Here is a 22,394-nt window from a genome sequence, read left to right as displayed (position 1 = left end):
CAACCACTTCTTCGTCTGTGTTTCCAGAGCTCTCTGTACACCTGAGTGGGAACTAACCCAACAACCTTAATAATAATCCGTATCTACTGAGTACTACCACGGGGTGGGTGCCATTATTATCTTCATTTTATTTCTTTTAACGTAGGGTTTGTTTGTTTTTTATAAATTTATGTATATTTTATTTATTTATTTTTGGCTGCGTTGAGTCTCTGTTGCTGCGTGGGGGCTTCCTCTAGCTGCAGCGAGTGGGGGGTCGGGGGTGGGGGGCTACTCTTTGTTGCAGTGCGCGGGCTTCTCACTGCGGTGGCTTCTCCTGTTGCGGAGCACAGGCTCTAGGCATGCGGGCTTCAGTAGTTGTGGCTCTCGGGCTCTAGAGCGCAGGCTCAGTAGTTGTGGCGCACGGGTTTAGGTGCTCCGTGGCATGTGGGATCTTCCTGGACCAGGGATTGATAGCGCCCCGCCCCCCAGACCCTCCCCGTGGGGCAGGGGCAGCTTCCATGAAGAGAGTTAGAAAAAGCGCCGGCCCCATTCTCGGAAGGTGTGTTCGCGCACCTCTTGACCACAGGCCTGGGTCTGGGGGCCCTGGTGGTGTGCCCTGTGGTGTTATGCACCCCCCCATCCCCAGAAGCCTGGAGGTTAAAGATGGAGGCCTCCCATTTGGCCTAAGAACTGTGACAAATGTGGCCCCTTCAGCCTTGCAGAGCTGCGCTCCTCCACCCGAGGGAGGGAAAGACAGGACCAGTTCCTCGGTGTCTGTGGACTGTCCGGATCAGAGCTCCCTGGTGCTGTGGGCCCTGAGGTTGACAGTGAACTGGTGCAGTGGCTTCCTGGGGTCCGAGGCTGTGGACCTGGGATGGGAGGAAGCTTAGTTGGCCTGGTAGGTGGACAGGAGGCGCCCAGCGAGGGTGGCTTTTTCCCACATCTCGGCAGCTCCGGAGGTTGGGGAGGGAGGGGTGGGGCCCAATCAGGATTCTGGGGAGAGCGGGCAGCAGACTGGCTGCCCAGGGCACTGGAGTAGTGGTGGGAGGCGGCCCGAGGGCCCTGAGAACAGGGGATGACCGCCTGGCCCTCCTTCATGAGGCCCCGCAGCAAAGCATGAGACACCGGATGCCAGAAGCTAAAACCGAAGGAACCGGGACCAGACAGATCTTGTCAACTCTTAATTACCACCATCGCTGAAACCGAAAAGCCTAAGCAGGCTCCTCTGTAAATAAACAGCGTCCCCTTGACTTTAAGACGCGTCCCCACCGTACACATATTTACAGAGCACAAGTGATCTATGCCGGTCTCTGTCGACTCACTCCCCCACATGACGATATCTGGTCAAGGTTTGCCTTCCTTACGTTTGCTTTGGGCTCGTGTTTACAGCCACCTGTGAGGAGGGAGGGAGGAGGTTTAATCCGCATTTACAGGGGGGAGAAAACTGAGCTGTTAGGTGACTAAAGCCACACAGCTAGCAAGTGGTGGGATTTACACAGAAACCCGGGGTTTTGCTCCCAGGGCAATCTATCAAGGTTTCCACTCCGAAAGCATAGGACCCCTGAGCTGTTAGAATGGAAGCTGTGGGGCAGCCCCTGGGGAACATTTAGGACATTGCCAGCCAACAAAGGGGGGGCTGAGCCGATGGGGTGGGAGGACTGGAGGCGAGCTCAGGGGCTAGGGCATGGGAGGACAGGGTGTGCAGAGGCCAGCTGGGTAGACTTGCAGCCCAAAAAAAGCTGAGCCAAAGCGGGTGAGGACGGGTCAGAGCATTCCAGAGATTCCCTCTTTGACTATACATGTAGCTGTGGAGTCTTGGGCAACACTTAAGAGGGTCTGTCAGTGCCTGTGGGGCAGATGTCGTCAGAGGGACTACGGGAACTAACGCTTTGGGCAAATTCGGCTGGAGTTGTGGCTCCGGGTATGTAGAGGGGGCGGGCGGGGATGGAATCATGCCACACAGAAGCGGTGGCTCTTTTAGAGGCATTTGAAAGCCCGGTGGGTGAGGCCTGGCTAGGCCAAGGGCACACTTGGCCTCTCCCTTCGAGGGTGCGAAGTTTGGGGGTTGGTGCGGACCCCACGCAGGGCTCGTGCAGTGAGGGACTGGGAGAGACCTGCCCGGAGACTCCCATTTTACAGATGAGGAAAGTGAGATGCAGAGAGAGGAAGAGACTTCCCAAGGTCAGCCAGCAAGGCAGAGCTGGGAGTAGAACTTGGGGCGCAGAGCTCCCAGTGTGGCTAGGGTGGTTGTTCCAGGGGGCTCTGGGCTGAGGGAGGGTAGCTGGCCCTGGCGAGTGAGGGTCTGACCTGTGTGTGTCCTCTCCAGGGGCGCCCACCCGCGATGTCCTGCTGGTCTCTGCCATCATCACCGTCAGCCTTAGCGTCACTGTCGTCCTCTGCGGCCTCTGCCACTGGTGTCAGCGCAAACTGGTGAGGCTCCCAAGGGCCCCGGGGACGGGGCCTGGCCCTGCCCCCACCCCCACTCAATTACAGGCTCGTGAACGCTCTCAAGGGCGCGTGCAGATGACCCACTTGCCCACCCAGGCATACTTCCGTGGAAACTCACACCACACGCACGCACGCGCAGACTGAGAATCGAGGCCCCCTCCCACACAGCTCTGAGCGCCCTGTGCCCTCCGCCCACGGCCCCCAGCACAGGGCTGGGCGTGGCCGAGCTGGGCCTCCTGTCCAATGAGGAGGCTCCGCCTGACCCGGCCCCCCCCCCCCCACGGGCGCCCGCACATCCATCCTGGTTCTGGGGGTTTGTACAAGCACAAATGGCTTCTTTTCATTTTTAACGAGGGCTGGGAAATTAACGAGCAGGATTAGGCCATCAGTAAGTAACGAGACCATCAGGAGGGACATTCATCACCGGAGGGCGCCGTGAGGAGGAGGAGCCGGGCTGAGCCGCCCTCCCTGCGCCCCGGCAGCTCAGCTCCCGGAGTGGGGCTGAGCCTCGAGAACCCTACTCATCCCCCGTCCTGCTGCCCCAGCTTAGAAGTGCGATGGGGACTTTGGGGACTGCAGGGGGACCCCCGAAGGTGGGCCCAGAGGTGTCCCAGGTGTGGGGCCTTTCCGGGCTTAGGTGAAGAAGGGTCGCTGGCAGGCACCTTCCATGCCCCGGATTGAGAACGGTGGGAGTGAGGGCAGGGTGCCGCGTCTGGGAGCCCCATTCTCTCCCTGCCCGCCACAGAGGGGCGTGGGGCACGGTGGGGGGAAGGGCTGTGGCCATGGGTGCTGTGTAGGTGGGGGCTCAATGCCTTAGTCCTAAAGAAGAGAAGGGGCAGATGCTCCTGGGGAGGGCCCAAGAGGCCCATAACCCAACGTGCTTCCTTCAGGAAAGGCAAACCCGGGCAATGGGAGCGCGATTCTTCATCCCGGGATGTTCAGCTTCAGGCAGCTCCTTTCCCTGGAGAGGAGCCAGGGAGAAGGCCAGCCCTGCCCCACGTGTGAGTGTGTGCGAGTGTGTGTGTGACTCGGGCCCACTCCTTGCATGCAGGTGCCAGACTGGCTGCCCTGCATTGTTCCTGGGTTTCCTGTCTCTCTGTCTGTCTCAGAATTTCAGGGGAGGTGGAGGAGGGGCTCGGTCACGTGCTCGTGTGTGCGAATGTCCTCAGAGGCTTGGGAGTGGCTGAGCACGCACTGCAGCCCTGTGGCCTCGCTGCAGGGCCCGTTCGGCTGTCTGTCTGTCTGTATTTGAAGGCAGGGGAGGGTTGTATGAACAGGCGCTGCTGGTGACCTTGACTGGGGGTCTTTTGTGCTAAGGGTGTCGACTTTGAGGGCATTGGTACAGAGTGTGTGTGTGCGTATGTGTGTGTGTGTGTGTTTCCCTGTATTCGTTGAGAGCCCTACCCCCACTCACCTGGAGACAGGAGTTCAGAGATGACAGCTTTTGTAGCAGGTCGGGGGCCTGTCAGTGCAGTAAGTGCCTTGGGAAGCTGAGAACTGCGGAACCTTCCCTGGCCCAGCCCCTCCTCCCAGCCTCCAGCCAGAGCTTCCTCAGGGGTCTCGGGTCCGGACCGCAGTGTGTCCCTCTTGACTTGTCCCTCTGAGCTGCTGATAGAACGTTCCTTCGCCTAGGACCCCCCAATCCTGCCACCCCCTTCCAACCCCTGGTCTCAGAAGCCAGGGAGCTTTTTGTCCAGGCTGTCTCTATGCTCCATGGAAGGGGCTTTAAAATGCTCCCCCTGCACAGTTGCTGGGCTCTCCTTGCCTGCCTGTCCCCTCAGCAGCAGTGACGTGATACCTGACAGCCCAGATCCCATTTCCAAACATTAATAACTTCCTTAATCTCCAACTGGCTTTTTCCGGATCAGCCTGGCCAACCCCCTCCCTGATAAGCAGGCTTGGGGGATTGGGCTCCTTTGGAGCTGTTTTATGTCTCCTGGACCCCACCTGGGGTTCCTATCGTTGCCCCATTAACTTCCCCTGACCCCCAAGGCAAGTCCTGCCCTGGTTTCTGTCCCCCATGTGCCCCAGCTCCTCTGCAAAAGGGTCCTTGCCGCTGGAGGGGAGGGCTCTCTGAGCTGTGGAAGGAAGAGGGACAGGCAGAAGCTCCCAGAATGCCTTGGGTGAACCAGGTGCCGGGCCTTGGGGAAGGGGCAACGGACCAGCCTTCAAAGAGGGTGCTGACCAGAGCAAGTTCCCTGAAGACTAGGAAGAAAGAGGAGAAGGGGTGAGGGGTGGGACGGGGGGGCTCTCGGCAGGGTACTGCCTGCCCCACGCTGCTGCACCAGCTGGAGGACGGGGGGCGGGACTCCTGCCTGAGGGTCCTGCCCAAGAAGGGCCCTTGGCCACCAGGGAGGGGCTCCAGGCTCCTGATCTGCCCAGTTGGAACTAGGAATTGTTTGGGATTTGAACTTCTGGGTAATGATGGGAGGGACTGGAGTTGAAGTGAGAGAGGGCAGCTTTTGTGGACCCAGGGGATCCAGCAGCTCTGTTTTTTAACTCTTAAAGTTCTGGCTCAGAGGCAAAGGCCTGAGGCTTGGACCCCTGGGTGGGTGGGGCTTCCAGTTAATGGATTTGGGGAACTGCCGGGTACCAGGTTCCACACCAAGTACCAGAGCCCATACAGTCCCTGCCATTGGGGACTATGTTCCCAGGGGTGGGAGCTGAAGTAGGTAAACAGAGTAATAATAATAATTATTATTATTACTTGAAGGGTGAGGGACCCAGGGCTGATCCAGTAACATCACACCATTTCAGACAGGAGGGGAAAGGGGGGCTGGAGAGGGCACGGGACGTGAGCAGGGTGACATGGAGAATGTGGGGCACTGCTGGGACAGGACCCTGGCACCCCTGAGGCATAGGCGTACTGGAGGTGGCATGAGGGCCCTCCCCCCACCTCCACCCCCTTCCTGGGAGCTCCGCTGTTGTTCTCCCGAAGCAGGCGACTCCAGTCCCCGGAAGGGGCTGCAGCTGGCGGGAGTGTCGGGGGACGCGGCCGTGTGGCTTTTATTTTGCTTCAGGGAGGATGCAGTAATTGACTGATGTGGCTGTGGTCTTGGCTCACATGACGGGATGTTGGAGGAATGTGTGCCTGCGTGTGCGTGTGTGTGTGTCCCCGACCCCACTCGGCTGGGCAGGGGCAGGCCAGTGCCCAGTGGGAGACAGCTCCGGCCCCTGCACAGCCCCCCTCCCCCGCCCAGGCCCGTGGCCCCTGGGTGTGCGTGAGGACATTTGGTGGCAGCCAGGAATGTTAATGGTGCCGGGCTCTGTGTGAGCTAAATTTAGAAACCCAAACCAAAGAGGTGAACGGTGCTCACCTTCCTGGCAGCAGGCCCTGTCACCGCTGCAGCCCTTCCTCTAGCCAGGGGACCTGGCACGCCCACCCCGTCATCCTGCCCTGCCCCTCCCTCCACCCGTGCTGGCTGAGGAAGAGCCAGGCTGCCCCCGGCCCCAGAGTCAGTGGGCAGCCTCGCTTCCCAAGGCTGCCTTCCTGTGAAGGAGGGTGCTCAGGCCCTGCCCTGCCTCACGGGCCCGGGGCAGGAGGGACCCCCAGGGAGCCCCCAGACAGTGACGGACATGGCCCCGGCAGGACTGGGCACTGGCCCTCTCCCTGCCCCTGCCACTCACGACACTGGCCACTGCCAACCTTGCCCTGCAGGATGCCACCCCACCATCTGGGGGCAGTGACGTGGCCAGTGGGACGTGGCCAGGCGCCTGAGAGCCGTCTGTCCACGGCAGAGGGAGATATGCTTCTGGGAGCCGAGCCAGAGCCCCAGGAGACAGGCAGATGGGAGGGACCTCATCCCTAGGGGTCAGGGATGGGGTGCAGGTCAAGGGGGCGGGCCAAGTCCTAGAGCCCGATGGGGCCCAGGAGTTGCCCATCAGGGATCAGGGATTGGTAGGGCTGGCACCCCAAGGTGGTGACACCCTCACACGTTGGCCCCAGACCTTGTTGCCGAGGCGGGGCTCCAGTGTACTCCCCTCCCCCCAGGGCCCCGTTCTGGGGAGGCAGGGAGAGTCCAGCCCTGTCTCCCAGGAGTGACCCTGGTGCTGTCTCCACAGGGCAAACGCTACAAGAACTCCTTGGAGACGGTGGGCACGCCAGACTCAGGGCGTGGGCGTAGTGAGAAGAAGGCCATCAGGTAGGTGCCAGGCTTCGAGTTTGGGGTGGGGCACTCAGGCAGCCCAAGTGGGAGGACCACCCCCCCAGATCTGGCCGCACACACATTCAGTTTCCCCCTCACAACCTGGTGCCTTGCTCTCTCCTCAGCCCAGTCCCATACACCCACTCCCAGCACCTCAGGGTGGCCCGGGGCTCCGCCTTTCCTGCCTGTGCCTCCCAGACCCTCACAGTGTTCCAGGGCCCCCAGCCCCGTGTTCTGGCTGGTCTCCCTCCCAGCACTGTCCGCCTCTTCCCTCAACCCCGGGCGCTGCTTCCTCCTTCCAACCCTCACGTCACACACACGCTGTCCCCAAGCCCTGCCTAACTCCCCTGCACCTCCAAGCTCCTCCCCCAGCCCTGGGGCTGGGGAGCCCCTCTCTGGGGGTGGGTGGTGGCGGCTCAGACTCTTTCCTCAGACCCCACCAATGTTCTGAGGGTAACCTGGAAGAAGGATGGACAAAAACCCTGGGGACCCCAGCAGGACCCAGTGTTGGTCTGCTCAGGGAAAGCAGAGCGATGGGGAGAGACTCTCCCCTCCCCCGTCACGCCCGGTCCCCACTGCACATCTTGTTGCCTCTGGCTCACCCCAGTTTCCGCATTTGGCTCTGAGATCTGTCTTCAAGTCGGCAGGTCTGCCGTGCACTGCAGGCCATCTGCAGGCCCCTGCTGAGGGCCACTGGGAGATGCTGGGAGAAGGTTCTCACCTGGTCAGGGGCTCTGGGAACAGGGCAGTAGGGGTGGGGCTCTCCCTAGAGGGCTCTGTACCCTTTGGCCAATGCCTGGCCCTTTCCTCTCTGCTTCTTGGCCTAGGCCTTCACGGGGAGGCTGCGGGATGCCCCTCCATCTTAGCCTGCCAGCCAAGGGCTCCGCCTGGAAGCGGGGCCTCCCCCAGCCCTTCCTGCCCCACCCTGCCTCCTTCAACTCAAGGCCCCAGCCGCGCCTGCCCATGCCTTCCCTCCTGCCCTTCCCCTGGTCTATCTTCCTGTCTTCCTACTTCCCTCCTTCCTCTCCCCTTCTCCTGAGGGCTCCCTCCCTGCCCCTCGTCGGCCCCCCTCCTCTTTTTGCATCTCTTGCTCTGACCCTGTTTGGGGCCTTCGCAGAAGCTGTGGGTGTGTGTCTGTTGGGGGGCGGGTAAGTGAAGGGGTGGGCCAGGCGAGGCTGGGCTTCGGAGGAGGCTGCGGGGAGCCTTTGAAGCTGGGTTTGGTTGCATGCTCTCCAGTCTTCAAAGCTGAGAGCTGGCAGAGCCCAGGCCCCAGGCTTTCTGAAGAGGGGAGGGACCACATGGCGGGAGCACGGGGCCAGCCCGGCACCTGCCACCTCCAGGCCAGGCCTCTAACCGAGTTTGCAGCCACGGTCTGGGCCAGAGAGCTTGTCTCTGCCAGCTGACCATCAGCTTCCTGGGTAAGGCTGCGTGTGTACTAGATGGACCTAAAAAGGGCCCACAAGAGAAGCAGAGAGGGGGCAGTGGGGCGGGGAGCAGGCTCTGCGGGCTCTCTAAGGCAGTGAGGGCAACAGTGGGTCGTCCCCTGCCTCTCTGTGGCCCTGCAGTCCCTGCCCCCTCCTACCGGGCTGAGCTCTCAGACCCTCTGCCCCAGGGGGAGGAAGCCACCTTTCTTGTCTACATGCCCCCAGGTTCCTAGGCCTTTGCCTCTTCCCTGGGCCCAAAGCCGGTGGAGTGGCAGGAAGCAGGGTTTACCTATTGCACAATCTCCCCCTGGGCTTAGGACCTCCTCCAAAAGGATCGCGTTATCAAGGATTCTGGGAAGCTGCATTCTTTAATACTGTTTCTCAAACTGTGTTCCTCAGAGCGCTTGTGCCCCATAAAAGATTAATAGTGATCCCATGCATCAAGGGTTCCATGACCAACTAAGTTTGGGAAACACTGATATTCATTGGCACATTAAAGGCTCTGAGAAGTCCTGCAGTACAGGAATCAGTGTTTCATAAGCTTCTTTAATTAAAGATCCTCTTTTATGGTACCACAGCGTACAACCCAAGGGGCCCTGGAGCTCCTTGGAGCACAGGGTGGGAGACCAGCCTGGCAGTGATGACCCTGGGTGGATCTTTCTCTCCAGGACCTAGGGTTGGATGGCCCTCGATTTTGGAGATCTGGAGGGGGCAGGGGGAGAGAGGCCTTCCAACTGCTCCATCTCTCTCTTACACTAGGGGAGGGGGCCAAAGGATGTCTCTGGTGGGAATAGGGAATAGGCTCTTCTGTGGAGGGAGCCTCCCCAGGGAGACCCCCCCCCCCCGCCGGTCGGGTTCCATCCCAGTGGACTGTTCTTCCTCTCCCACCTCCGGCACCCGCTGCCCCTGTGAGCTGGCTCAGGGCTTTGGCCTTGGACCCCGTGCACAGAGTCTCCTGTGAGATGTTTCCAAGGTGTTCTCTGGACTGGCAGAGACTGACCACACCAGGGAGGCCCAAGGGGGCCCTGCCCACCCTCAGCCCAGGGCCACTGTCTCCTCCTGGCCTGTGGGGACAGCTCAGCTTCTCTCCCTCTTTCTCGCCTTTGTTCCCGAGTCTAAGGTTGAGAACCAAGGTTGAGGTCAAACTCTGGGGGTGGTGTGGGGGAGAAGCAGGTCCCCCAAGAACACGTTTCCTCCATCCTCAGGGGGTGTGCCTCCCGACAGTGCCCTCCCCGCAGCAGGGCTCTCACCTCGGCCTTGAGCAGTGGCGTGGCCTCAGCACACGCCAGGCCCACCCCTGACTCTCCTCCCCGAGCCCCTTCCCGTAGACACATTCCTGACGGCTCAGGCGTGGCTCCTTTCTGGAATGTTCCTTTGGCCTGGGAGTTGCCCTTCTTTCCCTGTGCTCCCAGTTCTGCTCTTCGGGGTCCCAGGAGGCTGACGAGCTGGTGAAGCCCCTGGTCCTCCTGGGGTTTCCAGGCCATGCCTTCTGCTGAGGCCTCTGTTGCCCTCCTCCAGGGGAGGTCCCTGCCTTCTCTGTGCTTCTAGCATATCTGCTTCTGCGGTAGGACATGTCACAGAACAGGAGGAGGTGGGGAGACTGGGGTACACGTTCCCTTCCAGACCCAGGAGCTCCAGTTTGGAAAAGGACAGGGGCAGGCCAGGTACGTGCCAAGGGCTGGAGGCCGAGTCTGCCCATCAGTCCCCACATAGAAGGGCAGGCTTCCTCTTCACAGGCCCAGGCCTCCACGTGAAGGGCCCCCCGTGACCTGCAGACAACCACCATGTCAGAGGCCTGGAGACGCTTCCCTTTGCTGGGGTGACCCAGCCACCACTTTTGCAATGAGCAGAGAATGCCTTCCGTTCAGCTGAGATCTGGCCGGTCTCCTGTGAAGGCTGCATCCCAGGCTTTCCCGAGGCTGGGAGAGAACAGAGGAGGCCAGGGGGACCTCAGGCCAGTGAGAGGAGGAGAGACTGGCAGGGAGCTGGGCCTGTCCCAAGAGTGGCTCCGTTAGGTAGCTGGAAGGGGGGAGAACTTCCGGTCTTCCAGAACTGGGGCCTCAACCCCGGCATGGGAGAGTGGATGGCTCAGCGGTTACAGCCAGCCTTAGGGTTCGACAGGCAGGGAGACCGAGGCCCAGCATGTGGGCAGCAGGGTTTGATCTACCTTTCAGCAATCTCCAGCCAGAAGCCAGCACCCTGTCCTCCGCCCACTCCCCACGCCATCGCCATCCCAGCCCAGGCCGTGTCCCCGGCCCCCCCTTCCCTCCCCCTCCCCTCCCCCTCCCCTTCTCTCTCACCATCTTTCTCTCTCCCACCAGCTTCCCTGGTGCGAGGCTCCAGTCTGCCCGCCTGCGGCTCGCCTCCTTGCACGCGGCTTCTCCCGCCCTGGAGCGTGTGCGGGGGTGTGTGTGCGCGTGCGCCCGTGCGTGTGCCACCCGCCTCTCTTCCCCTCACAGGAGCCGACCCGGCCCACCCCACCCCCCCCCCCCCTCTGCCCGCCGCACAGGACTTGCCGTTCTTGTTTCTTCTTGTATCTCCCTGTTTTCTCCCCTCTCTCTCTGCCCCTCCAGTGATCTAGACAGAGACTTTTGGAATAACAATGAGAGCACAATGCAGCAGAAATGGAGCTCCTACCCTCCCAAGGAGTTTATTCTAAACATTTCACCCTACGCCCCTTATGGCGACCCACGACTGTCCCTCAAGTGAGTGACTTTACCTGGTTTGATCATATGTACCGAGTATCCGAGTATCCGCGCACGCCCTCCTTCCCCCCATCCCACCCGGCCCCTCACTTCTCCTGCTCCTGCCCCCCTCCCGACCCGCGCACCCCATGGGCAGGCTGACCATGGAGACGAGCAACCCCTCCTGACCCCCCTGGCCTGCCTGCCCCTCCCCTGTCCCCTCCCCCAGGGCTAGCCCCCAGCTGGTCCCCGTGGCCCCCGGCCCCCTCTGTGCAGTCAGGATGGGGTTGCCCGTTTTTGGTCCCTCCCTCTCGGTGTGGCTCGCTTCCTCCTCCCTGCTGTGTGCCGCTGCCCTGGCTGCTCTGGCAGTGGTCGGTGGTCGGTGGTCGTGGCGGTGGTGGCGGTGATGGTGGTGGTGCTGATGAACTCTGACTAACACGGCTTTCTCTCTCTCCCTGCCTTGGGGCCTCCTGGCCTGGACAGCCCGCTCTTCCTCCGTCGTTAACCCTTCGTTGTCCTGTGGGATAGACTTGGAGGTGGCTGTCCTCCCCCCACCCCCGCCGCCCCAGCCCCAGGCGGTGGGGAGGGGCCCCCCTCCACTGTCGTGGTGCGTTGTTCTCCGACCCCAGCCCGCCCGGTCCCCTCTCTCCTCTCTGCAGGCTCCGCTGGTGACCCATCTGCAGTGCTGATGTCTCTCTCTCTCTCTCTCTCTCCTCTCTCTCTGTCGTCTCTTGTCCGTCTGTCTCTCTCCTCCTCCTCTCTCACTGTCTCTTTCTTCCTTTTATCTGTCATTGTTTTTCCCCCTCTTACCACCCCATCCCCATCCCCACGTGTGGCCTCCCCTCTGTCCCCCCACTGCCACCCCCGGTGCCCCTCTGGACCGGCTGCCTCGTGGTGCCTCCAGTGGCACCCTCCTGGCTGGCGCCAAAGTGGCCGCCGCTGCGGGGCTGGCAGTGGAGCGGGAAGGCCGGCTGGGGGAGAAGCCGGCGCCGGTGCCGCCACCCGGAGAGGACGCCTTGAGAAGCGGCGGCGCTGCCCCCAGCGAGCCGGGCAGCGGCGGCAAGGCGGGGAGAGGCCGCTGGCGGACGGTGCAGAGCCACCTGGCCGCCGGGAAGCTCAACTTGTCCAAGTGAGTGATGGCCCCACGGCCGCCAGAGCCGTGAGCTCAGGCCTGCCCCCGCCAGTGTGGACAGCAGGACCACTGGCATGCCCGCTGCTGCCCCCAGAGGTGCCGTCCTCGGCCCCTGGCTCATCCCATCCCTTCACGAGACTCCCATCATCCTTGCCATCGGGCATGACTAACTCAGCCATGCACTGTGCCTCTCAGCCTCCGGCTGCCCCATCAGTTGCCTTCTTTGCCGGTGACCAGGTCATTCCATTTTCTGCCCCCGGGGCAGCTTCATTTCAGTCCTTGGGTCATCCCATCCTCTTTGATTGGCCGCTCCATCTCAGCCTCCATGGGCATCAGGCTGCCATTGGACCATCCATCCCTGGGGAGCTGGCCCACTCTCGGCCCGTTTTCCGCCACTCATCTGCCACCGGGCTTTCCCTCTTGCAGCCAGCAGATGGCTCTAGACCCAGGGGTTAAGCCATTTCATTTTGACTATCAGGCGACTCCATTGGCTTGTCCCAGTCTTGCTTGCACTGTGACACCATCTGTCCCACAGGCCAGCCCTGAGCAGCCGGGACGTCCCCACTGGCTCATCCTCATCTCGGCCATCCCCATTGGCTGTCCCAGTCTTGGTCAGTGCGCCGTCCCACTCTCAGCTGCTGGGATTTTGTGTTCTTGGAGGTTGGGTTGTTGAGCCCTAGCTAACTTCTCTTTTCTGATGAGGGTGGTCTGGACATCAGACAGAAGAGCTGTTTCCTTTTTAATAACTGTCTGAGCTGGCCAGTCAGTCCCTCCCTGGGAGCAGCAGGCATAGGGCTGGCTCCTGTTCTCAGCAGACAGTATGTTCTCCCCTCCCACCATGGGGCAGCCTTATTCTCACCTTGGCTCTTAGAACCTTCCATTTCCCCATAGCTGAGCCATCCGGGCTCTAAATCCTTTGAACTATGACCGTTCTCACCCATTGGGATATAGGTTCCATTTTCAGCTTTTAGAACTGCCTCGTTCCCAGCTAATGGAGCAGCCTCTCACTTAGAAGGCCAACAGCCCTGACCCCTTTTCGGCGGCTGGGCTGGTTCTCTTTGGAAAGCCTGTGGTTCCCGCCATTGGGACCACCGAGGGCCACCATGCTGAGACCCCACTTGCTTGTTGGCCTGAGGGAGCACGAGCGGATTTCTCCCCGACACTGAGCCTCCGGAGAACCCCAGAGGGAAGCCCCACACCCCCTCAGAGAGCCAGGCCCAGTGCCCCACCCACGCCAGGTTGCTTTGGCCACAGACTCCAGGCTGGCTGAGGCCTCCGTGCCATCCACTGGCTCCAGGCCTGGAGGAACCGATTTTACTTTCCTGTGGCTGAGAGGCTGTAAGTTGGACTAATTTGGGATGTGACAGAAAACCAAAATGAGGTCAAACACGGAGGACGAGGCGGCTGCCTGGGTGCCGTCCACCCGCTTCCTCGGCCTGCCCCCCGGGAGCTGTGGGCCTCCCTGGCCAGCCAGGCCTGCACCTGCCTCTGGTGGTCGCCCTGATTCCAGGCCTGAGCCCGGCAAGGCTGCTGCTCCTTCCAAGACCCCAGCTAAAGCCCTGTTTTGCTTTTCTCTCTTTCTTCCTTCCTTCCTTCTTTCCTTCTTTTCTTTTCTTTCCTCCTTTTCTTTTCTTTCCTTCTTTCTTTCTTTCCTTCTTCCTTCCTTCCTTCCTTCCTTCCTTTCTTTCTTTCTTTCTTTCTTTCTTTCTTCCTTCCTTTCTTTCTTTCTTTCTTTCTTTTTCTCTTTCTTTTTCTCTTTCTCTGACTTTCTCTCCCTCTTTTGCTCTCACTCTTCTTGTCTCTTTCTCTCTCTCAGCACACAGGGGCAGCCTAACTGTTGTCCTTTTGATTCCCAGGATAGGCTCAGGGGGTGAGCCAGGCTGAGGTCTGGTTGTAGTGGTGAAAGTGGCTCCACGGGCCCTGGGGCCTCCCTCGGGCAGCTCGGGGGTACCACGGCTACCCTGTGGCTCTAGACCAGGAGGTGGCAAGCTATCTCTATAAAAGGCCTGATAGGGAAGAGGCTTTGCAAGTCACATACTCTCTTTTATGACTACTCAACCCCAGCCTTGTAGCCCCAAAGCAGCCACAGACAGAATGTAAATTAATGACAATGGCTGTATTCCAGTAAAACTTTATTTACAAAAACAAGTGGCGGGCCAGATTTGGCCCACAGGCCATAGCTTGCCAACCCCTGCCCTAGACAACTGGAATGGAAGATGGAGGGAAGGAACAGAAGAAGTGGAGGTTGGGCCCTCTGAGGCTGTGGCCCTGAATGTGCTGAAATCTCTGGCCAGGAGACAAAGCAGACAGGTTGCCTGGGGAGGCCAGGGGTCTCTGACTCCTGTCTCCACCTCCTAAGACATCTGCAGCTTCCACTGTCAAGGGAGCCTGCTTCCCTGGGCCTGACCTCATTGGTCCCCATGGCAACCGTGTGACAGAGGCAACTCAGGAATTTTTACCCCGTTTTACAGAAGAGGAAACTGAGAGGTGGACTCCCTTTTCCAAAGTCCCACAGTTAAGAAGCGGCAGAGATGGGCTTTGAACCCTGGGTCTCTCTGACCCCAGACCACCTCTGATGAGCCGTGTCCTGTCTCCTGTCTGTCCTTGCCCTGTTCCCAGCGTGTTTCAGAGATGCTGGTGGCCCATGAGGCAGGTGCCATCTTACAGGTGCACAGAGGACAGGATAATTACCCTGTTCTTTGTCAGAACTGTGGTAAAGTGGCCAGCCAAGTGGTTTCCTGCGTCCCGTCCTCTGACTGGGAGTCATTCCCAAGATCCCGGGAATTGACCCTAAGCCTCAGAAACAAGGAACCCCAGAAAGAGGGCCAAGATCTGCGCCAGACCCTGAACCCTGAGTCAGCGCCAGCCGCAGAGCAGAGGTCCGGGAGCCCGAGGACGCGCCCCAGCGTCTGCGTCTGAGGACAAAGCATGAGAATCCTTGGCTTCCGCTGACTCACCACGCATTACTAGGCCAGCTCTGCGCTGGCCTGGATTTCCTCGCGTCTCCAAACGCCAGTAGTACTTAGAACGCAGAGGCAGACTTTCCCGGGGTCCCCCAGTGAGACGACGGGAGGGGGTGGCCCAGCTCCCTCCACCCTGTCCCAGGCCAACATGACAGGCAGCCACAGGGCCCTGGGACCTGCCTTCACCACGCAGCCTCCGCAGCTCCCGCGGCCCCACCCAGACCGTCAGATGGGAGGTATCGGGCACTAGCTGAGCCAGGGCCAGGGCGGGGGGGCCTGCTGGGCGGGGCCGGCCTGGGGGCCTCAGGGTGGGCGCGGGGCTCAGCGGCCGCCTGGCTGAGGGGGTGGCAGCGACGACGGCAGTGGCGACAACTCCGATGGAGGCCCGGCGAGGGCCGGCAGAGCACGCCCCTTACTGGGGCCTCCTCATCCTGGCCCTAGGCTTCTTTCTCCTCCACTGTGATCCCTTCACCTGCTTCTCCTTTCTCTCCTCTCCTCCACCCGCCCCAAGTTTCGAGGACTCCACCCTGTCCACGACCACTACCCTTGAGTCTATCCCCAGCTCCACGGGAGAGCCGAAATGCCAGCGACCCTGCACTCTGATGCGGCAACAGAGCCTGCAACAGCCGCTGAGCCAGCACCAGCGGGGCCGGCAGGCCAGCCAGCCCACCACCAGCCAGAGCCTGGGCCAGCTGCAGGCCCACGCGGCCTCCGTGCCGGGCCCCAACTCTCGGGCCTACGGCCGGGGCCAGGCTCGGCAGGGCTCCTCGGCCGGCTCCAAGTACCGGCCGGCCGGCGGCCGCAGCCGCTCCAACCCAGGCAGCTGGGACCACGTGGTGGGGCAGATTCGAAACCGAGGCTTGGACATGAAATCCTTCCTGTAAGTCCCCCCCTTGAGTGGTCCGGCCCGCCCCCCTCCCCGACCCAGCCTCTTTCCTCCCTGTCTCCTTGGGAGTGGCTGGCCCAGAATGATCTTAGCCCTCCGTCTACGAGGCAGGGTGCCCGGCAGAGTCCGCTGCCCCCTCCCCCACCTCCTGTGGCTTGCGGCTCGTGCCTAAAGCCCCCCCCCCCCCCCCCCCGCCCCGTGGAAGGACTTGTATCTGAGGACTCCAGCCCCGCTCGGTGCCCCCAGGGCTTGGAGAAGTTCCTCCCTGAAAGTCAGTGGAGACACTAGGGGATGTTGCTGAGGTCCCCGCCTCTGTCTCTCCCCTTCCCAGCCAGTCCCAGGCTCTCCTGGCCTCCCTCCCCTCCCTGCTCTCCTGTGACCTCTCTCCTCCCCTCCCAAACCTGGCCCCCTTCACTCCAGGGGTCAGGCCTCGCCTCCTCCCCTCCAGTTCCCTTCCGCCCTGTAACCCAACTCTGCCCACCTTCTTGCTGCCACTTCCTCCCTCCCTCCCTCCCTCCCTCCCTCCCACTTCCCCTGTCCCTGCTGTGGGCCCTGTCCTCTGCCTCTCTGACCTTCTGTAGCCACCTGCCCTCCAGCTCTCTCCCTGGCTCCCGCCATGACCCATTCCCTGAGGACAAACCTCCGATGTTCCCCGGAAGCTTTAGAAAATGTTTCTGAATCAGAGCCCTCTTTCACGTGTACAGGTCAGAGAAGTAACAAGACACCATCGGTGTCTGGCCTTAGCCGTTCCCCTCTGCTGTGTGTGTCCCCCCAGCCCCCCACCGTGTGCCCCCATTGCCTCGCCCTCACTGGTAGAGCCCTGCCCAGGATGCCCACTCCCTCATGTCCCTCTGAGCATCTACCCTCACTCTCAGAGCCCAGGGCAGGCCTGGGCTTCAGTCCCTGACATCACCTCCTTCCTCTGGCCTAACGTGACCTTCCTTCCAGGCTCTGGGGATTATTCTCATCACCCAGGTCTTTCCTGGGAGCACTTTTCATGGAGCAGGAGACCAGCACACTAAGCCTGGGAGAGGAGAAAGGGAGGAGGAAGGGGAAGGCCAAGGTGAAGGCCCAGCTCATTGGCAAGATGTGGGGATTCTGAAGGCGAACAAGTCCTCAGAGCATCCTGCCTCTCTGGCTGAGATCCCAGCCCGAAAGGGCGGTCGGGAGTGCTGCCCCTGGAAGGAGCACCCCAATGGAAGACACCCCACCATGCCAGCTTCCCATGCAAGTGGCCTATGGCCCTGGCCAGGCAGGACATGCTGCCTGTGACTCTACTTGGCAAGACTGGGCAGCGCATCTGTTGGGGCTTCCCCCCACCCAAGGACCCTTGGGAATCCAGCTGGATGCCTGCATGAGACAAGATGCCCAGCAGAGCCTCCTGGCCTCCAGGAGGCGGTTTGCCCAGGGACGGATGCCGTGGCACCAGCGCGGATTAGGAGAGCGGTGGGAATTGAACAGAGCCGAGAACCAGCCAGAAGCCTGCACCCCTCCGCTCCTCCTGACTGCAGGCTGCTCTCTGCACAGCCGCCCCCCTGCCTTGCATTCTAGCAGCCGTCACATGGGGGCACGGGCTATGCCCGGGCTCTGGGAAGAGAATCAGCGGCAGGAAGCCCCCAGGGAACCCACTCTCCCCGCCTCTCTAGCCGGCGAAGATTTGATGAGCAGCGCTCAGCACCAGCACCTTGGTCTGCGCTCCTTCTGCCCACAGCAGCTTTCGTGCCCCTCACCCGCTGGCCACCCCCAGAGCTCTCCTCACCACCCCCCCCCCCCCCGCCTCTTCCACTTGTAGTCCCTCACAGCAGGGGTCGGCAAACTTTTTCTGTAAAGGACCAGATTATACACAATTTAGGCTCTGAGGGACACATGTGGTCTCGATCACATTTTTTTTTTTTAAACAATCCTTTAAAAATGTACAAACCATTCTTAGCCTGTGGGCTGTATAAAAACAGGCCACCAGCTGTAGTTGGCCGGCCCCCGACCCCTGCCTTACAGCTTCGCTGGCGTGCTTCTGATGCCCTTCTCTTGCCCCAAATGCTGGTGGCCCAGGTACAGAGTCGGGATGAGAAGGCTAACCAGGCGCCCCCGGGATCCCACCCCCCTTTGCAGGGAGAAGGCATTCCTCCTGCTTCGTGGATGTGGCTCCTCCCAACACCACTAGCTTCTCCCCCAAATCTCCACCTCTTGCCCTTCGTTCTCGGCCCCGCGCCCCGTGATGCCCGGAGAACGACAAATCAGGGACTTAGGCAGAGGAGCTGTTTTGTTTTTAAGAAGAGCACAAGGAATATCCAGAAAGTGAATTAACCAGGGGAAAACCTGCTGTTTCCGTCGGGTTTGCCTTCCCCCAGCACAACCAGCTCCCGAGGAGCCAGATGGAATTTTACCAACTCTGAAACAGTACCGGTGGGCAGGGAACAAAGAAAATGAGGGTTCGTCCTGAGGGAAGGGGGGAGTTGTTTCCCAAAAGTTAGATGCGGCTGCAAGTGTCAGCCTGGAGCAGCCGTGCCCAGGAGAAAGAGGCAAAGACGAGGCAGCATCCACCTAGCTTCGGCGCCTCCTCGGCCCCCACGGCCATCTCCCATTTTCCAAGACCCCCGGACCTCCGCCCCTCCCCTCGCTTGTCACTTCTCACTGGTAGAGTTCCCTTTTTGACAACTTCTCTGGAAAACAGCCATAGCTAGCGGTTCCTCTCTGAACCTCACCCTCTTGGATGGTGGTTGAAGTCGTAGACTTCCTAACCCAGGATCTCCCACCTTCCAGAACCTTCCATCAGGCTTACCATCTTTCCCTTGGCCCTTCCTGAGACATGCTTTCATGTCTGCCCCATCCAAGAATCCCCTCTCCCCTTGTTCAGGTGAGAGCTCAACACTGGAGGAGCTCAGCAAAGCACCCAGAAAACACCCACCAACTCAGATGGTTTTGAGAGGCAGAGGGTCACTTTTCACCCCCGGGAAGTGCAGGCAGCCCCGCAGTTGCCCAGCGGTTCTCCGACAGAGCCTCACACTAGAGACGTCTCACCTTGACCTCTGGCCGCACACTGCTGCCCACGTGGCGACTCCACGTCCACCTGGACTGAGCCTCCCTCAGAGCAGGATCCCTCCAGACTGTCCTCACCGCAGACACAGGCTACCTCGAGTCCTCCCGGGACGTCTCCAGACCTTGCCAGCTTTCTCTCTCTCCGCCTTGGCCTTTTTTTTTTTTTTGCGGTACGCGGGCCTCTCACTGCTGTGGCCTCTCCCGTTGCGGAGCACAGGCTCCGGACGCGCAGGCTCAGCGGCCACGGCTCACGGGCCCAGCCGCTCCGCGGCATGTGGGATCCTCCCGGACCGGGGCACAAACCCGCGTCCCCTGCATCGGCAGGCGGACTCTCAACCGCTGCGCCACCGGGGAAGCCCCCGCCTTTGCCTTTTGATGACTTCTGGACTGCTTCTCTAAGGAGAGGCCCCTGAACTGGCCCCAAAAGCCTCGGTGGTTACTCCCCGGATCTCCAGGAAGGGGGATGCAGGAGAAGGCCCGCGACAGCCAGCACACCATACGCCGGAAAAGACTTGCATTCTCCTCCAACGGGCCGTGTGTCCAGGGACCTGGGGGAGGGAGCTCCTGAGACCCCCTTCCTGGCATCAAGCACACCTGGCTGACCAAAGGACCCAGAGATGTCTTTATGAGGGGCTTAACTGGGTGCAGTGCCCATTGGATTTCCAAACCTCCTGAGAACCTCCCGCCTGGGAGCCCAAACCTACCCGCGCGGTCCCCAAGATGACAGCACAGCCCTCCCTCTTCTCCCAGGGGCCCAGATGGTCTGAGCGAGTAGCCCCTGGCCTTTGTTCAGCCAGAGGTGAACCAACCTTGGAAAGGGACCATGTCCCAGGGCCTGGGCCCCACTCCCCGCAGCCTTCCCCGTGTGTTTCTTGGGGACGTCCCGGTCGCGGGCCACCTCGCAGGCCTCTGCCCAGCCCCTTCCCCGTGGCTAGCTGGGTCTCAGGCCGTGGACACCTCCCCTCACCCCTGCCGCCTCCTGCTCTGCTCTACAACTGTTGACAGTGCTGAAGTTTGGTTTCTCTTCTGCAGGGCCAGTTTCTTACACTTGTTTCTTCTCTCTCTTTGTCTCTGTCTCTGTCTCTGTCTCTCTCTCCTTCCCCTTCCCGCCTCGGCCCCTGGGGCCTCCTCCTTTCACCCTGGCTGGTGGGCTGCCCACCCCTGGCAGGGAAGGCCGGATGGTGGTGCTATCCTTGGTCTTAGGGCTTTCGGAACAGGATGACTTTGCCAATATCCCTGACCTGCAAAACCCAGGAACCCAGCAGAACCAGAACGCTCAGGGGGACAAGAGGTACGAGCACAGGCGAGGGCCTGCGGCGGCGGCAGCAGAGAAGGAGGCGTGGAGAGGCCAGCAGCCTCGACCGCCGGTCGCTGGACGAGGCGGCGGCGCCTTCAGCGGACGCTGGAGCAGGACAGCCCCCTCCCCAGCCGGTGCCCTCACACAGGCCACCCTGGTGGTGTCCCTCGGGTCTGAGGCCCGTGTGGCTGTCCTGGGGCCATTCTGGATCAAGCCTGCTCCCCGGGCATGCCTGCCCTCGCCTGGAGCAAGCCAGCCTTTCTGCCCCATCTTCCCGCTTGGCTCCCCTCTGCTGCACCCTCATCTTTCATCTCTGCCCCACCCCGACCCAGAAATCCCAGTTTCTCCGGTGGTTGGTGGGCGGCGGGGATGTTAGGGAAGGGGCGCCAGCTTGTTCTCCCTCATCCCCGCCACCTCAACCTCCCTCTTGCCTGGAGGTCCCGCTGGGGTGATGGTCACACACACACACACACACACACACACACACACACACACACACACACACACCTGCAGAGATGTGATACGGCTGCTCTCGGCTGATGGAAGAGGAGCCCCTGGTGGGAAGGGTCTGGGGCCTGGGAGAGGCCTGGTGACCAGAAAGGCAGCCCCTTAGCCCGAGGTACCAGGAGGAGGAAATGGGATAGGGGGTGGGGGGTGAGAGCAGCCGGCAGGTGCTGGTCAGGCCCTCTGTCACCAGGAACCCTGCTGCAGGCCCTCAGGAGTAGCCTGTGTGGCCACAGCACAGGCTGAGCCGAGGCCTGGGCGTTCAACCATCCGTGGCCCTGGCCACCGGGAATGCAGGGAGGCATCTTCGGATGCCCCCGTTAGAAGCGCTCTCACGGAGGAGGGGACGGGGAAAGATCAGAGGTCCCAGGGTTCAGGCAGCATCACTAAGGTGGGATGATCCTGCACCTGTCTGGCCGCTTTTTCCCACCTGGCCTTGGGCTGGGCCAGCCACACACCTGTGATCGTGGGAGGAGGGCTCATCACCTTGGTCAGGTGTGCTTTTCATCAGAAAAGGCCTACAGGAGAGTGTGGCCTGGCAGCCAGGTTGCCTCCTTGTAGCTCTGCTACCAGAGCCTCGTTCTGCAACCTTGGGCAAGTCACAGCCCTTCTCTGGGCCTCTGCTTCCTCACCTGTCCAATGAAGGATTGGACAGGGTGACCCCTTCGAGCTCGGACATGCTAAGCCTCTAATGAGGGAGCAGACCCTCGGACTGGGGCACTTGTCAGAGCCTGTCAGCCAGGCGGAGACCCTGACGCTTGCTTATTAAGAGCAAGCGTCCCTTCTGTCCCGGGCTGCTGCCAGGGGCCTGTGTGTTAGGGGAGGACAGGCCGAGTTAGCTGACTTGCCTGTCCGTCTGGTGGCTTCTGGAAACCAACTCTCTTATTTTCTTTCCATCCCGAGTTCACAGTTGCTTGTCCATGGTGGACAAAGCCAGAAGTCCCCAGAGAGTGGGAGGGGAGAGTGGGACCAGCTCTTTCACTCAGTGGTACAGATGGTGTCACACCCTGAGCCCAAGTCCTGGGGTGCGGGAGGAACGGAGTCTGCCACCTCCAACCCACTGGAGCCACCGGGGTCCTGGCTTCCTGAGCTCAGGGCTCAGAGCTGGGCTGCAGGCGGGCCAGAGGGCCGTGGGGAGAGGGCCAGGGGCCATGGGCCAGAGGCTGCAGGAGCAGGGCTGCAGCCCTCTGAAAATCTGCTAAGGACCCCCTTGTCGAGAAGGGTGTGAAGCGTGAGGGAGCAGATGCAGGCTGGAAACGAGATTTCATGTCACCCATGTGTTACTGAACTGGCTCCATTTTCACCTACAGCCTATTTTTACCTCCTTGCCACTTAGGTCTCACTCCATATAACACACTCACCCCTTCTGATCATTACATCAGTCGTCCCCTGCCTCCCTGGGAAAGGTGGGTGTGGAGCTGGAGGCCCTGGGCCCACGCCCCAACCCAGCCCGACTTTCCCAGTGGACACAGGCCATTCCCACCCGGTCACGCCCACCCCATCCTGGAAGCTCATTTCTCAAGGCTCTTGGGGGGTTTCCCAGGTGATCGGCCACTGCAAGGGTGCTTCCTGCCCCGCACTCTCCCATCCCCAAGCTTGGCGTTAGCACCGCCCACAAGGCGCTTTAGGGCTCCACCCCTCTGGGTTCCTGGCTGCATGAATCTTGGAATGGTGGGCTTGGGCCAGCTGTCCCTTCCTCCTCAGCTTCTGCCTCCAGACCGAGGGTCTGCCCTTCGGCCCCAGTGCCCCCTTCTCCACCCAGCTGACCCCTTGGCCGGATGTCACCGGGGTAACGGGTGGGTGGCCCTCGGCTGTTGTTGGGGAGGACATTCTGCCCCCGAGGTCTGTTTGCAGCAGGCTCCTGGGAGGAGGAGTGGCCACTCCAGGTCCCAAGCA

The 22,394-nt window shown here is 61.1% G+C and overlaps 1 protein-coding gene across 3 annotated transcripts in view; it reads left to right on the top strand.

The window, feature by feature from the left end:
• The window catches only part of SYT7 (synaptotagmin 7), a 58,621-nt gene that overhangs the window by 21,402 nt on the left and 14,825 nt on the right, over positions 1–22,394 (top strand). The window contains exons 2-7 of one of the 3 annotated variants that reach the window (XM_032638795.1): positions 2,306–2,409; positions 6,490–6,569; positions 10,570–10,701; positions 11,585–11,809; positions 15,287–15,655; positions 19,866–19,988. In XM_032638795.1, the coding sequence (XP_032494686.1) occupies positions 2,306–2,409; positions 6,490–6,569; positions 10,570–10,701; positions 11,585–11,809; positions 15,287–15,655; positions 19,866–19,988 (1,033 nt within the window). The remainder of the gene's footprint in view (positions 1–2,305; positions 2,410–6,489; positions 6,570–10,569; positions 10,702–11,584; positions 11,810–15,286; positions 15,656–19,865; positions 19,989–22,394) is intronic. The other 2 variants (XM_032638792.1, XM_032638794.1) reach the window with 2 other exon arrangements.

This window comes from Phocoena sinus, chromosome 8 (genome assembly GCF_008692025.1).
Source record: "Phocoena sinus isolate mPhoSin1 chromosome 8, mPhoSin1.pri, whole genome shotgun sequence".
NCBI lineage: Eukaryota > Metazoa > Chordata > Mammalia > Artiodactyla > Phocoenidae > Phocoena > Phocoena sinus.
This window is presented reverse-complemented; position numbering and strand designations above follow the sequence as displayed.